Below are 14799 nucleotides of genomic sequence, written 5' to 3'. Positions count from 1 at the left end.
TGGTTGTAGTGATACAGTTTTCATTTTAATGTTCATAGTTTTGATCCTTTTTCTCCTAAACAAGTCCCTTTAATATTTCAAATAACAGTGGTTTGGATCTGATGAACTCCTTCAGTTTTACTTTGTCCTGGAAGCACTTTCTCTGCCCTTCTATTCTGAATGACAGCTTCACTGGATAGAGTAATCGTGGTTGTAGGTTTTTGCTTTTCATTCCTTTGAATATTTCTTGCCAATCCCTTCTTGCCTGCAGAGTTTCTTTTGAGAAATCAGCTGACAGTCTAATTGGGACCCCTTTGTGCATAATTCTCTTCTTCTCTCTTGCTGCTTTTAAGAGTCACTCTTTATCCTTAATTTTTGACATTTTGATTATAATGTGTCTTGGCGTAGTTCTCCCTGGGTCCAGTTTTTCTGGAACTCTCTGTGCTTCCTGGACCTGTAATTCTATTTCTTTCCCCAAGTTAGGGAAGTTCTGCTTCATTATTTTTTCACATAATTTTTCAATTTCTAGTTCTTCTTCTTCACCTTCTGACAACCCTGCGATTCAGATGTTGGCCCACTTATAGCTGTCCCATAGGTTTCTGAGCCTCTCCTCATTTTCCTCACTTTTTGTTTCCTCTTTCTGCACTGGTTGACTGTTCCTTCCCTGTGTTCCATTTGTTGATTTTATTCCTGGTTTTCTTTCCCTCACCACTAGTTTTGTATGTGTTTTCATTCATTTCAGCAGGACTAGCCTTCATTCTTTCCCTATCTTGTTTAAGATCTGCTGTTAGGTCTGTAAGCATTCATATAACCAAAGTTCTGAACTGTGCCTCAGAAAGTCCCCCTATCTGCTGCTTTGTTAGATTAGATATTTGCTGTGTGGTCAGCTGCGTCACTGGGATCTCTATCATGATCTGTGCCATCCTGACAGTTTTTTGTTTACCTTTGCATCCTGGATGGGGCTGTCACACCTCCTACACTATATGGGGCTGAGCCCCATGCACTCATCACAACTGGGTGACCCATCTTACCACACTGTGGCATTTTCCGTGGAAGTGGGGTTCCAAGATGGATTTCTGCCGTTCACTCTGCTGAGAGACTGGGAGCCTCCTCCTCTGTCCCCACCCCCTCCGGCCTTCACAGCCCAAGGCAATGGGGGTCTGCCTTCCTGGCATTGGAATCATGAGCTGATGGGTTTGGTCTGCAGCTGGGGGTGCTCCCCAGGCACTTCCCGCCTCCCCTTAAATACGGGTGTCTGTGCTTACTGCCATTCTGCCACTGTCGCCACAGCTGCCAGCACAGCCTGACCTCTCCGCCCTGGCTTCACCCCTCCTACCCATCCGGATGAGCACCACTTCTTTATAACTTCATATGTTGGACTTCCATGTAGCTTTATTTTCTGGAACTTCTAGTTATTTCTGGTTTTGCAGTAGTTGTAGTCCTTCTTAGTTGTGGAGGGAGATTAACTGTGTCAGTTTAGGCCTCCATCTTGGCTGGAAGTCCATGAAGTCTGCTTTATGTTGGCGAGTGTGGCCATGTTCTTTACCCTCGCTCCTTAAACAGAGGCCATTTGTTGAGAGGACCCCTCCATGTTCATGGAAACCAAAGTCAGCCCAACTGCTCAGGTGAGGAGCCAGAGAACAGAGAGAGGACCCTGCATACTACCATGGCCCTTCAAAGGTCACCAGACATTTGAGAAAAACCAATAGTATGGATTAAGAAGAAATATTAAGAATAAAAAGAAAAGGAGAAGGAAGAGGGGAGGAGAGAGGGAAGAAGAAATAACACCTGTTCTGGAAAAAACAGAGATACTGTCAGATACAGAAAACAGTTGGAAAATTCAAATTAGTATGTCATAGTGTTGAGAGAATTTTGTATCCATAAAAAAAAAATATGCTGCTATGGAAAAAGGAGAAATAACAGAACAGAAAACATTCTTAGAAATTAATATTATTACTACAATAAAAATAATTTATTTAAAAAATTGGAAGGATATCACTGGGTACAGAGCAAATACACAAAAATGTAAAATATGAGTGAAAACAATAAACATGGCAGATTACTCTAAGAACTTCAGCATTGCACTAAATAAGACTTTAAGATGGAACAGAAAATTAGGACGGATAGTAATTTTTAAAAGTAATACAAGAAAATTTCCCAGAGTTGAAGACTTTTGAAATTTTTATACCATCAGAAACACAGCTATCATGGAGGGACAGAAACAAGAGAGAAGATGAAATGAAAAGTTCTCAGACTCCCATATTGTTATTTTATAATGCTATTATTTCTATGATAACCAGCTAGATACTAGTTGTATAGTTTTACTTTTACCCTTTAATGTAAATAATATGGTTTAGATGAACACAGTGGAGTCAGTTTTATTCCTGGACCCTGAAAAGCACCCTCCAGCTCTTGCCTTCAACCTTTGGTGGTCTGTCTTGTCAATGATTTCCAGTCTTCATAGATCTTCCAAAGGTAGCCCGTGCTTTTGGCTTTGCTACCTTTCTTCACACAAGTACCACAGTAATAAAACAGGCATGTCTAAGAAAAATCACCCTGCATCCCTGTTGGTCATGAACCTGTGCCCCATCCCAGGATTCAAACTCATTAATCCCTCTACTGAAGTCTACATTTCTAGCCAATGGGGTTGCTTAATTAACCCTCACTTCCAATGCCCAACTTCAACAAGAATAAATTAAGCCCCAGAGATGTTGAATGTGTATCCAAAATGCATAGTAGATTTCCAAACAAATAAGAATAAAGCCAACCCTGCAATGCTGACTCCTAGGCCCATGTTCTTCTTAATGACTGTCACTTCTCAGGGCCAGTAAGGAGTCTTGGCACCCAAGGAAGCCTGGGTGCTAGACTTTTGGCCACCTGATCCTCATACTTACAGCAACCTCCAGTTAAGACATCACATTCATTCAAGCCTCGGCTTTGAATAACCTGTCTGAAATAGAAATGTGAAGGGTTACTCCAGGAGAGACTGAGGTCCAGAATTGCTGTACTCAAGGGCCCGTGATGCTACGCCTGATATCACCTGCTCAGCATGACACACTGGCTTCAGGCTTAGACTTTGGGCAGACAGGCCTGAGTTAGAATTCTTGACTGCTGTTTTTAAGCTATGAGATTCTGGGCTTCCCTGGGCCTCATTTTCCCATCTGTAAAATGGAGACTATTAATAGCACCGATTTCATGAATTCATTATGAGGATTAAGTGGAATAATGTTTATATATGCATCCAAAGTGACTGGAATGTATTCACTGAATGTTAGCTTTTAATATCCACAATGTAATTTTTGTTGTTTTTACAATTGACATACTGATTAATCAGATTTATTAAATTGTCAAGGAGACAGAAGTAAATGCATAAGCTCCTTAGAAATAAGGAGAGTTAAATCCAAACATTGATCCCTTCAATGGAGAAATCACCTCAATGCAGATGGTTTGGAAAGAGCACTGTGTCATTTGGATCCCATCCAACTTTCCATAATCACAGCGACTTTGCTTGGGTCATAAAAAGGACATCCCAAATGAAAATCGAGAAGGACCAACTCGAGCAAAAGCCAGGGTGATGTGCGTTGTGCTGAAAGACCCTCGGAGCGTTTAACCATCCTGAGGGCAGAACAAAGCAGAGCAGAGGTTTCCCAAGCAGCTATTTTTATCTTGTGTTTTGAGCATCTGATTCAAACTGGGTAAAAAGGGTTTATTTTCTCACTTGGAAAGTTTTCAAAACACCAAAAGGATTTGGTCAAGAGGGAAATAAACCCACTGTAGCCAAATCCTTTTCAGTGGTCAAAACAAACAAACAAAATTTGAAAAAAACAGCAAAAAATTAATGGCAAATCTGTTTGAGGCCACATGGGGGCCCAGTCCGGGGAAGCTGTCATTTGTTTGTCAGTAGCAGACAGCAGCTTCCCACAATCACCAGCAGCTGTCACCTTGCAAAAGGATATATTTCCAAAATATTTGACTGCACTTATCTGTCCTTTGGCTATTTTTACCCTTGTGCCATGCAAATGCCCTCTAGACTTCCCTGACAACATCTTACTTTTTATCTTTATCCTGCTTAGTGAGCAAGGTACACACCTTTACATTTTACAGATGGAGATGCTGAGACCCTGAAGTTTAAGTAATATGAACACAGTCGGTACAGGGAGAACTAGAAGCTGCAACATGCTTGGCTTAAAACTACCCTAAGTCCCAAGGGAGGGACAATGACCATGAGGGAAATGGGAAAGAATACCAAGTCCATGAATACCAACCTGGAGCAGGGCACAGTGGTAAAAGTGGTGACCTAGAGAAATGTAGAACCTAACTGATGCTTTCTTCCCCAATGAAGAACTGGATATAGAACACACACAACATAATCTGTTTGCAATGTATGAATTTTGTTTTCTTAGCTAAGAATAAAGTAGGAAAGCCTATGTTTATTGGTGCAGTTTACTCCCCATCATTTCTTTTTATATATTCATAATCTGGGTGATGCTTTATATGTGTTTCTGCCAGGCTATAGAGTTATTTCTTCAACAAGGCTTACCCTAATTGTTTTGCTGAAATGCCTGAACCCATTCATTCATTTATTGACCTTATTACTGAGTCCCTGCTATGGGCACAGGGCTGGGAATCTGGTGACACAAAGACGAATGAGTCTCTGTTCCTGGCATCAAGAAGTTCAACGTCTACCAGGCAAAACTGTCATAGAAATAAGTAGGTAGGTTTATAAAGAAATATTCTAGGGCTTGTGGAAGCGATTCTCTCTGATGGGCAAGGAAAGGCTCTCCTCTCACTTGGGCACTCTTGGTGGTTTCTCTTTAACCTCTCATCTCTGTGCTGCCCACTTTGCCCATTCCTCCTTTGGTGTTGATATTTCTTCTCACTGCACTTCAGATCAGTCCTCCAACACCCCTGAAATATATTCTTCCAGGCCACAGAAAACAGATTTGTCCATATAGTACAGATTTTTCCAGATGTCTTCACCATAAGTTCTTTCATAGATTTAATCAATGGTTATTCTTTAAAGAAAAGGCACAGTAAAGTCTCTCTCTCTTTTTTTTTTTTTTGAGCACATTCCAAAGATTATGATCTACGAAGAATACTAAATTGAGAAAGAATTCTGAGCCTAGCTTGTTACTAATTTTTATTCATCTGATTTATAGAGTTGATAGGTGAGGCAATGTCCTTCTCATCTCAGGTTTGAGGATATGCTTGACAGCTCCATCCATCAAGCAAGTTGTAAGAGCACAATGCTTCACAGAGGTCCAGCCAGTAACACCTCTAGGAGATGAGAAAGAAGCAAGTTCACCTTAGTGCCCATAGAAAACCATGTCACTCAACCAGCTGAGAAATGCACATGGCAATAAAATCAGACATATTCAAACGTAAAGACAAATTCTGAACATATCTCTATAATTTTGCTTCCTTTATGATCCTGGAATTGATCCCCAGTGAAAACACACTGGTAGATAATCAGGCAGCAATGGTAACCTCACCAAAAGGTAGGTCTGTCTTCATTGGCAAGTTTAAAATAAACTTGTGTCTGTAAGTATGGGGCAGAGCAAAAGAAGGAGCTATAATTCCAAGGCCACGGCTATAATGGTGCACTGAAGAGCTAGACTTCAGCCAGACATCTTTGACAAGTCGATGCACAGGAGGAAGACAGTGGCCATTTACACAATCACATTAGTAGTTTCATTAGTGGTCCTTTTATGGTAGCTTAAAGAATTTTAAGCATATGCAAAACATCAGAAGGACATATTTTAGCTTCTAGGTTTAATATATTTTATTTTATTTTATTTCATCACCTTCAGCACCTTTGAATAGTTTTAGATCCTTCTGAGTTTTAGATAATAAAGTTCCTCAGGGACAGAAAGAGTTTCCATAAGGGTATGAGAGAGACTCACAGGATGATCTCTTCTGAAGTCTAGTTTAGGGAGACAGCCTCCATGAATAGTCTCCTATGGTCTTAGAGACCTTGACCATGCTTGGGGCTCAGAGACTAACTTCCAGAAAGGGGCCAATGCAAGAGGAATACTACAAGACAAGTAATAAGTGTTGCAGAGGTTGTAGAGAAAAAGAAGCTCTCATTCACTGCGGGGCGGGGGGAGGGGCAGGGATGTAAACTCTTGCAGCCATTATGGAAAGCAGCACAGTGGTGCCTCAAAAAATTAGGGTTACCATTACCACGTGACCCAGCAATCCCTCTTCTGGGTATCTACCCAGAAAACTTGAAAACATTTATTCACAAAGATATATTCATCCCTGTGTTCATTGAAGTACTACTCACAGTAGCCAAGACATGGAAACAACCAAAGTGGCCCTCGATAGAGAATTGGTTAAAGAAGATGTGGTACATATATACAATGCAATACTACTCAGCCATAAGACATGACAAAATGCTGCCATTTGTGACATGGGTGGACCTTGAGAATAGTATACTAAGTGAAATAAGTCAGTCAGAAAAAGCTAAGAATAATATGATTTCACTCATATCTGATGTTGGATCACTTCAGGTCAAAGAATACAAATTAAATTGGTTGGGGAGGGCACCTGAATTCTACAGGATCAGGAGGAAGAGACTAAGAAAAAATTTGGGGGGGAGATGGGGAGGACAGAAGAGAGAGAGAGAGGGAAAGAGACATCGATGTGAGAGAGAGAAACATCAACTGGTTGCCTTCTTGTACATGACCAGACTGGGGATGGGACCTGCAACCTGGGTAGGTGCTCTGACAGGGAATTGAACCCACACCTTTTGGTTTCAGGAATGATGCTCCAACCAGCTGAGTTACACTGGCCAGGGCACAGTCAAATTGTTAATGAGTACTTTAGTGCCTCTCATGCACATTCTAGTTTGGAAACCACTGGTCACTGAGTTTGTATAAAGATCGGCTAGCATCCTTTACATTTTCATAAAAAGCACCTAGAATCAGTGGAGTTCCAGAACCAGAAGCTTTGTCACCTGAATGGAGATACAAAGAGGATCCTTGTTTTGCTTTCCCACCTTAGGAAGAGCAAAGGGTCATTGGCTGTGGGTGAGTTCATTTAGAAATTGTTGGTTTCCACGTGTAGGCAAAGCACTTAAGTTAGGAGATATGTACTATGTAGGTTCTAAGTACATTAAACTTAAAATATCTCTGTGGTAAGAGTGCCTGTCTGGTATTTAAAATATTCCCAAGAGTGCTGGGAATGTAAGAAAATGCGTAGCCAGCAATATGCCATAAATTTCCTGGGGGAAATTGCTCTGATATAGCTATAAGTATGAGATTTCCCATAATATTTTATTTCTTCATTTCTTGTTCTTTTTGTTAATCCCATTTCCTTCTGGTGTCCAGTTGAAAAATTCATTAAATATTTAAAAAGAAGTGAGCAAGGGCACGTGTTGGAGACAGCAAAGAAGGGATGCAATTAGGAAAGCTGGAGAGTCTGTGTTCCCTCTGTGGGTGCAGTGCGGGGTGGCATGCAGGAGGAAGACCAACTGGGCGAGGAGTCAGGAGGAGGAAGTCAGGAGGGAGGGCCAGGCCAAGGAAAGTGTGCCCGGTTCTCCAGGGCCCCTAAAAGTGACTAATGGGAGAAACGGTCCAAGCTTCCCATTGCTACCCCCACACAGTTCTTCCTAAAAAAACTGGCGGATCTGCATTTTAAATCTCTGTCACGAGTTACACTATTCTAATAGTAGGTGTTGGAATGCATGTGTCTATCAGAACCCAAAGTTTTGAAGTAATCAGGCACCTTCCCTATTTCCCCCCTAAATATTTACATGTCTACTTCTATAGTAACCCTGGCTGGTTTGGCTCAGTGGATTGAGCGTCGGCCTGCGAGCTAAGTGTCGCTGGTTCGATCTTCCAGTCAGGGCACATCAGAGAAGGAAAACTCTGACTCCAAAAAACCTCCGCTGCCTTGCGGCATACCTCTTCAGGGGAAAGGCTAAGGGAGTAAACCCCGACAGAAAATCCGGAGCCGGAGTCCCTAAGGCGGTTTGACGTTGTAGTCAACACCGGCAACTCCTGCGGCGCACCTGAAGCCAAGCTGTATTGACTCGTCTTTCCCTTGGACCCTTCAGCTGCGAAGAGAGGGGGGGTCTGCTGCATGGGCAACAGCAGACCCTCCATATCACCCTGCCCAGGCTCTGTAGCTTCAGCTTCGCTGGAGAGGACACTCCAGCGTCATCGCAAGATGTCGATTCAACACGGGAGGAGACAGATACCGTGTCACTCCCGAGTCGGACTGCACAGCCATTCTCGGCGGTGCAGATAGACTCTTAAGAAGCTACACCATCGTCTCTCGAGACGGACGGCTGCCGACGACTTAGTCACCATGGGTGTCCTCTAGCCTCTTCCCTCCCTCCCACCTGTCTCCTTCTCTCCTCCTGTGTCATTCATAAAATCTGGCTGACTCTGCCCCAGAAACACCTGCGTGCTCACCACTCCCCTCCACCACCAGAGAGTGCTTGGTGTTCCTCTCACCTCGGCTTTAGCAATGGCTTCTCTAAGTGGACATCAGCTGTTACCACGTGCACCCCACCATTTTCCCATAGTTCTCCAGATCCTTCTTTCTAAAACCAGGCACACACCCTGCCAAAACTTTGGTGATGTTATTACTAAAGAAAGAAAGAAACAGAGTGTAAGGACTAGGAAACAGAGCTGTCTTTGTCACATGCGGTATGTGAACGAAAAAGGGGTTCTAGGAAAGTAACCTCACAGAGTGATCTGATCATAAATTCCCCAGGCCTGTAAGTTCTTTAGTAAAAGGTTTATCTTTGCCTTAAGCAAGCCCATTTAACATACCCATTTAACATACCTTTGAAATGCTTCTCTTTAGACCCCTCCAGGGAAATCACCCTCAAGAGAGCACATAATCTTGTTAACTATTCTGGAATCTAATCCCCACCTTGCTTTCTCCCACCTTCATGTAATCTTCCTTACTTTCCCTCCTTAATTAAATAAATGCATGAAAGAAGCTGCAAACTGCTATTCTAAGAAATATTTTTCTCAGTCCTTCGAGATGTTGCTTCCAGTTGCACTCTCTGTTTGGCTCAAATAAATTTTAATAAAAATTATCTGTAAGTTTGGACATTCTTATGTCTACAAACAGCAGCCAGGCACTCTGCTAAACAATTTACATAAATCACTCACATAATCATCAGGCTTTCATGACATAATGCACAAAGAACCCGACTTCAGTGCCATTGCCTTTCCTTTTCCTAGTAATCCTTTCCTCAGGTGCAACTTCCTCCTTGAGGCAGCAGACAAACATCTTTGGTCAGTGGCTGATGAAGTTCCCTTATGGAAAACATTGTCATTATTTCTTATTTAACAGATAAGAAAAGAAGGGCTCAGAGAGGTTAAATAACTTTCCAAATGTCACACAGTAAATGATGAAGCTTTAATGTTATTTTAGGTAATCTGGCTTCCCAGGCACATGGTTAACCAGTTATACCATACTAAGGATGAATAACAAGTTCCTTGCACTTAACACTTGGGCTAGCAGGAAGGAGAGAAATAAACACATAACTCCTATGAAACATGATACCTTACATTAATTAGGTATCACAACTTCTGGAACCTTGAGGAAGCAGTGGGCTAGTTGTTCCCTTAGCTTCTCTATACACTGCAGAGCCTGGATTTTGCATTGTATCAGGACAGTCTTCACAATCTAAACATTTCCTTACAAATATTAGAAGACACTGTACATCTGCAGACTGGACCCAGTGAAATGGTTGTTCCCTATCTAGCTATCTACCCTGGCTGGTTTGGCTCAGTGGATTGAGCGTCGGCCTGCGAGCTAAGTGTCGCTGGTTCGATCTTCCAGTCAGGGCACATCAGAGAAGGAAAACTCTGATTCCAAAAAACCTCCGCTGCCTTGCGGCATACCTCTTCAGGGGAAAGGCTAGGGGAGTAAACCCCGACAGAAAATCCGGAGTCGGAGTCCCTAAGGCGGTTTGACGTTGTAGTCAACACCGGCAACTCCTGCGGCGCACCTGAAGCCAAGCTGTATTGACTCCGTCTTTCCCTTGGATCCTTCAGCTGCGAAGAGAGGGGGGGTCTGCTGCATGGGCAACAGCAGACCCTCCATATCACCCTGCCCAGGCTCTGTAGCTTCAGCTTCACTGGAGAGGACACTCCAGCGACATCGCAAGATGTCGATTCAACACGGGAGGAGACAGATACCGTGTCACTCCCGAGTCGGACTGCACAGCCATTCTCGGCGGTGCAGATAGACTCTTAAGAAGCTACGCCATCGTCTCTCAAGACGGACAGCTGCCGACGAGATCTAGCTATGCTCCTGTGCCCCCAGTCGCACCCCGGGCCAGTGGAGGGCCTTTGGAATCATGAGCAGATTCTGACAGGCTCTGTTCCTGGGTCACTGGTGAAGTTCCAAAGGTCCTCCCTTTGGAGTATAGCAGACAGTCTGACAGCTCACAAAAGCAAACCCCCATAGGTCCATCCCTCAGCTCTTCTTTCTCAGAAAAATGCAGCTGGCTACTGAATGGGCCTTGACCTTCATTTCCATGGTGAGCGCTCTGTGGGTATGTCTCTGAAACTTGTGTCCTCCCTCCCTCTCTCACTTTCCCTTTCCCTTCTCCTTCCTCCTTGAACATGCATTAGGCATCTGTTTCCACCAGGTACAATCTTGGGAGCTGGGATGCAGGGATGAATAAGATGTATTGATAGATCTTGTCCCTAAAGAGACAACATTACCCCTATAGTAAGAAAGAACATGGACTTTAGGATTTGAGCGTGTCAATCACAATTTCAGCTACACTACTTATTAGCTTAATGTGTTATTTACTCACTTACAAGGTGCATTAATTACTAGTTGTGTACAATGGCACAATGAAAAACCATAAGGACTTAGAAAAGACAGGGGTGTATAGGCAAGGCTGAATGCCAGGTGTGTGGCCCAGCTTCTGTGCCCTGAAGAGCAGACTGAAGGTCACCCTAAATGTTCCTTGGGTAAGTTTCAGCAAAGAAAAACTAAAGATCATAAGTGATCATTTGCTGCTCTTGTTGTGTATATGCAAATGAACAGAATAAATTAAAAATGGACTTAATGCAGTCCCTTTAATGACAAGGAGGGTAATCTTAGGGGAAAAAACCATTATTCAAGGAAAATCACAATGATCAGCGGTAGACTATAAAGTAGGGCAGCTAACCGTCTCTAAAGTTTCTTTTCATTTAAAATATGTTTTCACTTGAAAGTTAAACCATGTCTGTGGTATCATCAAAGATATTTAAGTTACAGGCAAGAAGAATTGTCAAGTGCCTTGCAACTGGATGTCTTTCCAATAAGACAGTCTTACAGATTTAGGGACTTGTTTGTAGGTTATAATACATAAATTAACATGTGTTTTCTGTTTTCAAAGGGCATAAGCCTATGACTGCATTACCCGACTGATTGTCTGTATGTATAGGCCTCATTTAATCCTGTCTGCAGCGCTGCCTCCTGAGACTCAACGGTTTGGCTGAACTAAGTGGCTGGGTTGGCGAAGAATGGGGTGGTCTGTGGGCTTCACTTTAAAACTGGTTTCTCTTTTCTATCCTAATGGCGTGGACTGAAAGGGCCCAGAGGTCGGAGAGGGGGGAAACCTAAAATATTTCCCTCAGCCAAAACTAAGTATAATGAGCAAAAGGGTTTTGGACAAGTGAGATGTGCCTAGCACACCTTCCTCCAAAGAAGCCTTTTTTTTTTTTTTTTTTTTTTTCCCCTAATGTGGAACATTGAAAAATTAATCCCTGCCTTTTGTCATCTAGTGGTTATGGATTGAATGATGTCTTTTAACCCTTTTTGCCAAATATGTTGCCCCCAGAATACAACAAGGATGCCAGCCTGTTTAACCAAGCACGCCGTTGTCCGGAGACAGCCAACTGACCTGGAGTCTGCACGATCCTTCCCCATGTGGGAAGGCCACCCTCCCCTCCACACCCCCACTCTTATTAGGGATTTCTGGACCCAAGGGTAGGTAGGATGATGACCATGTCCAGCTTGAAGCAGCTAGAGGAGCATGAGACCTTCGCCCATTGTCCTTTATAAGATTATAAAGGGTCTTAATATCTAAGAGGGAAGGGTTGTTATTTTTTATTCTTAAAATCATTAATTATTTATTAAAAGGGGAAGAATAAGAAAAAGAATAGAAGGGTGAAGCAGGAGAACTTGTACGTACAAGCCATGGGTATGGACTTGGGGGCGGATTGCTGGGGCGGGGGTGCTGGGTGGAGGGGAGTAAAGGGGAAAAAGTTGGAACCATTGTAACCATATCATATCAAAACACTACTTGAAGGACATCGATCAGAAGCCCAGTGCCCGCATGAACCAGGAGCGCCGCCGATGGCAAGTGGGCAGGTTCTCATCATTAGGACTCCCGCGATGTATGATGGCTGAGTCCCCATGTGGCAGTGGCGATGAGTTCAGCCAACAGCTGGCCAGGATGTTGTCCTGGGCCTGGGCCGCACAGATACATACTGAGGCTTCTGGGTCGTGTCTCAAGTTTTTCAGAGCTGGGTCATGGGAAGGAAAGGGGCCACTTGTGAAGACCAGGTCTCCACATGGGTCTCACACCTTACCTTCCTTCTCACTTCCATGACATGGCTTCGGCACCCTTTGTTCAACCTCCCCTCATCTTACCTTCCTCTCAGCTTCTTCAACGCCTGAAGCAAAACCTGCCTCCTCCAGGAAGTCTTCTTGGAGTGCCCCAGCCTACCTTCAGTTTTCCCATCAGCTTTCCCAGTTACAAAATTAATCTGCCCCTTTTAAGAGTCTGAAGTGCTTGCCCTGAACTAAGTGATTTTGAGTCTGGTTCTCTGAGTCTGGTTTCTTAGACTATAAGCTCCCTTAGGATGGGGCTATGTCCTCTGTCTTGGCGACTCCATGGTACATAACATGTACTCATCTGCATAAAGACTTAACACAACTGAATTGAGCTGAGGACCCTTCCCTTGGGACTTATCCCTTTCCTCTTCTATGACCCACTGTGGGCTTATGCATTCTCTCACTGGCCCCTGAAATCTCACCAACACAGAGCACAACTTACCGGCGTTAACTTCATGCAGATGCTCTTCCGTCATTACGCTCTTCATGAAGGGGACCAGCGACCCTTGAGCATAATCCGAGAGGTTAGCATACCTACCTCCTTACTCTGCCCCACCCCCATCCCACCCTCGGACCAGACCTCCTCAGAGAAGCTCTCCCTTGCCCTTCTCCAGCCTTGCCAATGAGGACACAAAAGGAGAACTTCATTCTGACCCTGCAACAGAGGCCCTGGGAGAGGTGGCAGGCTCAAAGGGCAGGGATGGCACTAGGACAGGGGCACGATGTGGGCTGTAGCCAACTCTGACAGACAGCCCCAGGCAGTCACTTAGTCAGACTGGCCCTTAGTATCCTCACCTGAGACTGGAGGCGGTGCTGCCCCAGCTGCCCCTTCTCTGGGGAGTTTGAACCACAATAACATGAAAGACACCAAGTGCCTGGCATACCCTCCAGGCAGGCAGTTGGCAGGGCCCATGGAGGGGCTGAGACCCAGCTCCTCAGCGATGTTACTTAGCCCTCCCCTGCGCCCAGCCTGCATGCCTGGCTCCCAAAGTGCCACCAGATCCTTAAATGGCCTATACCTCTTGCAAGGCCCTTCCTACACTTTCTTACCTGGCTAATTCCTATTTATTTTTGAATATTCAGCTCAACATAGTTGCTCCTCCAGGAAATCGTTCCTGCCCCTGCCCCCAAGCTAGGTTAAATGCTTCTCTGGGTTCCCAGAGTCCCTGTGAGTCTCTCTCTATCTGTATATGGTCTGTTGTATTTTACATGTGACTTATGAATCTCCCATCAGACCAGGGGTTTCTTCAGCTTCAACTCCCTGGGGAGAGTTAGGGCAGTCTCCAAGGATCCTAGAGCATGGGCACAATTGTATGCAGATATGCATTTTCCTAGAATAGGTGTTCCTAACTTTCTTCAGAGTCTCACAAAAGATCAGTCACCCATGGAGGCTGGAGTCCTGCCCCACAGTGGGCGCTGTCTGTGGGCAAGGCTGGCACTGCTCAACTCTGTTCCCCCAGCACAGCGCCTGGCAGAGAGGAGACTCCTGCGGTGTTAAACACCAACACTTTTAGAAGTGATTAATTTGGAACAAGATTGAGGAAGTAATGTCACTCCCCGGGAGAAGCTGCCTCTGAACAGGCCCCCACATTCTGAGGGCTCCCCCAGTCCGGGCATGACTCCTCTGTCCCATCACTGATCATGTGAACGGCATCACCCCCTGAAGGGTTCTTTGTTTCCCTGGACTAAGCATAGTGACTGACACAGAGTAGAGGGTCAACCACCATTTGCTAAACAAACCACTGAAGGGATCCACGGATGGATGGATGCATAAAAAACTGCAACTGATTTGAGGAAAGTCAAGGAAACATCACTTTACAAAGTACAGGGCTGGGAGCATCATCCTCTCTAAGCCTCTTCGCAGCAGGGCTTCCTGGTCTTCGGTGAAGGGTATGTAATTATTTTGTGGGGAGCGGGAGTATAGCTGGGAGAAGACATACCCAGCATGTCATCAGAAGGGTCCTGCAGGGGATTCTGGGTGAGGGGACTCTGCTATTTGTTTTTTCCACACAGAGACAGAGGCTGGCACTGTGGCGAGAATGAAGGTAACTAACATTGAGTGAGTACCTTGACGTGCCAGGCTTCACATTAAAAAAAAAAAAAAAAAAATTCTTGTCTAGTCTGTGAAACAGGAGTTGCTCCCCATCTCACAGGTGAGAAAACTGAGCTCAGAGAGGGGGCATCATGGAGCTGAGATTCGACGTCACTTTTCCACGTCCACAGTGGCAGGTCCCC

General features: G+C 44.4%; 1 protein-coding gene across 1 annotated transcript in view; it reads right to left on the bottom strand.

Moving 5' to 3' along the window:
- Positions 1-12264: 12264 nt before the first annotated feature.
- The window catches only part of LOC150016810 (maestro heat-like repeat-containing protein family member 7), a 31806-nt gene continuing 29271 nt past the window's right edge, over positions 12265-14799 (bottom strand). The window contains exons 18-19 of the mRNA XM_090268362.1: positions 13007-13069; positions 12265-12473 (exon numbers count right to left, since the gene is read on the bottom strand). Coding sequence (XP_090124488.1) covers positions 12265-12473; positions 13007-13069 — 272 coding nt within the window. The remainder of the gene's footprint in view (positions 12474-13006; positions 13070-14799) is intronic.

The sequence above is a fragment of the Furipterus horrens genome, unplaced genomic scaffold, assembly GCF_987537825.1.
Source record: "Furipterus horrens unplaced genomic scaffold, mFurHor1.1.pri manual_scaffold_3, whole genome shotgun sequence".
NCBI lineage: Eukaryota > Metazoa > Chordata > Mammalia > Chiroptera > Furipteridae > Furipterus > Furipterus horrens.
The sequence above is the reverse complement of the archived record's forward strand: the minus strand, read 5'-3'. Positions and strand labels throughout refer to the sequence as shown.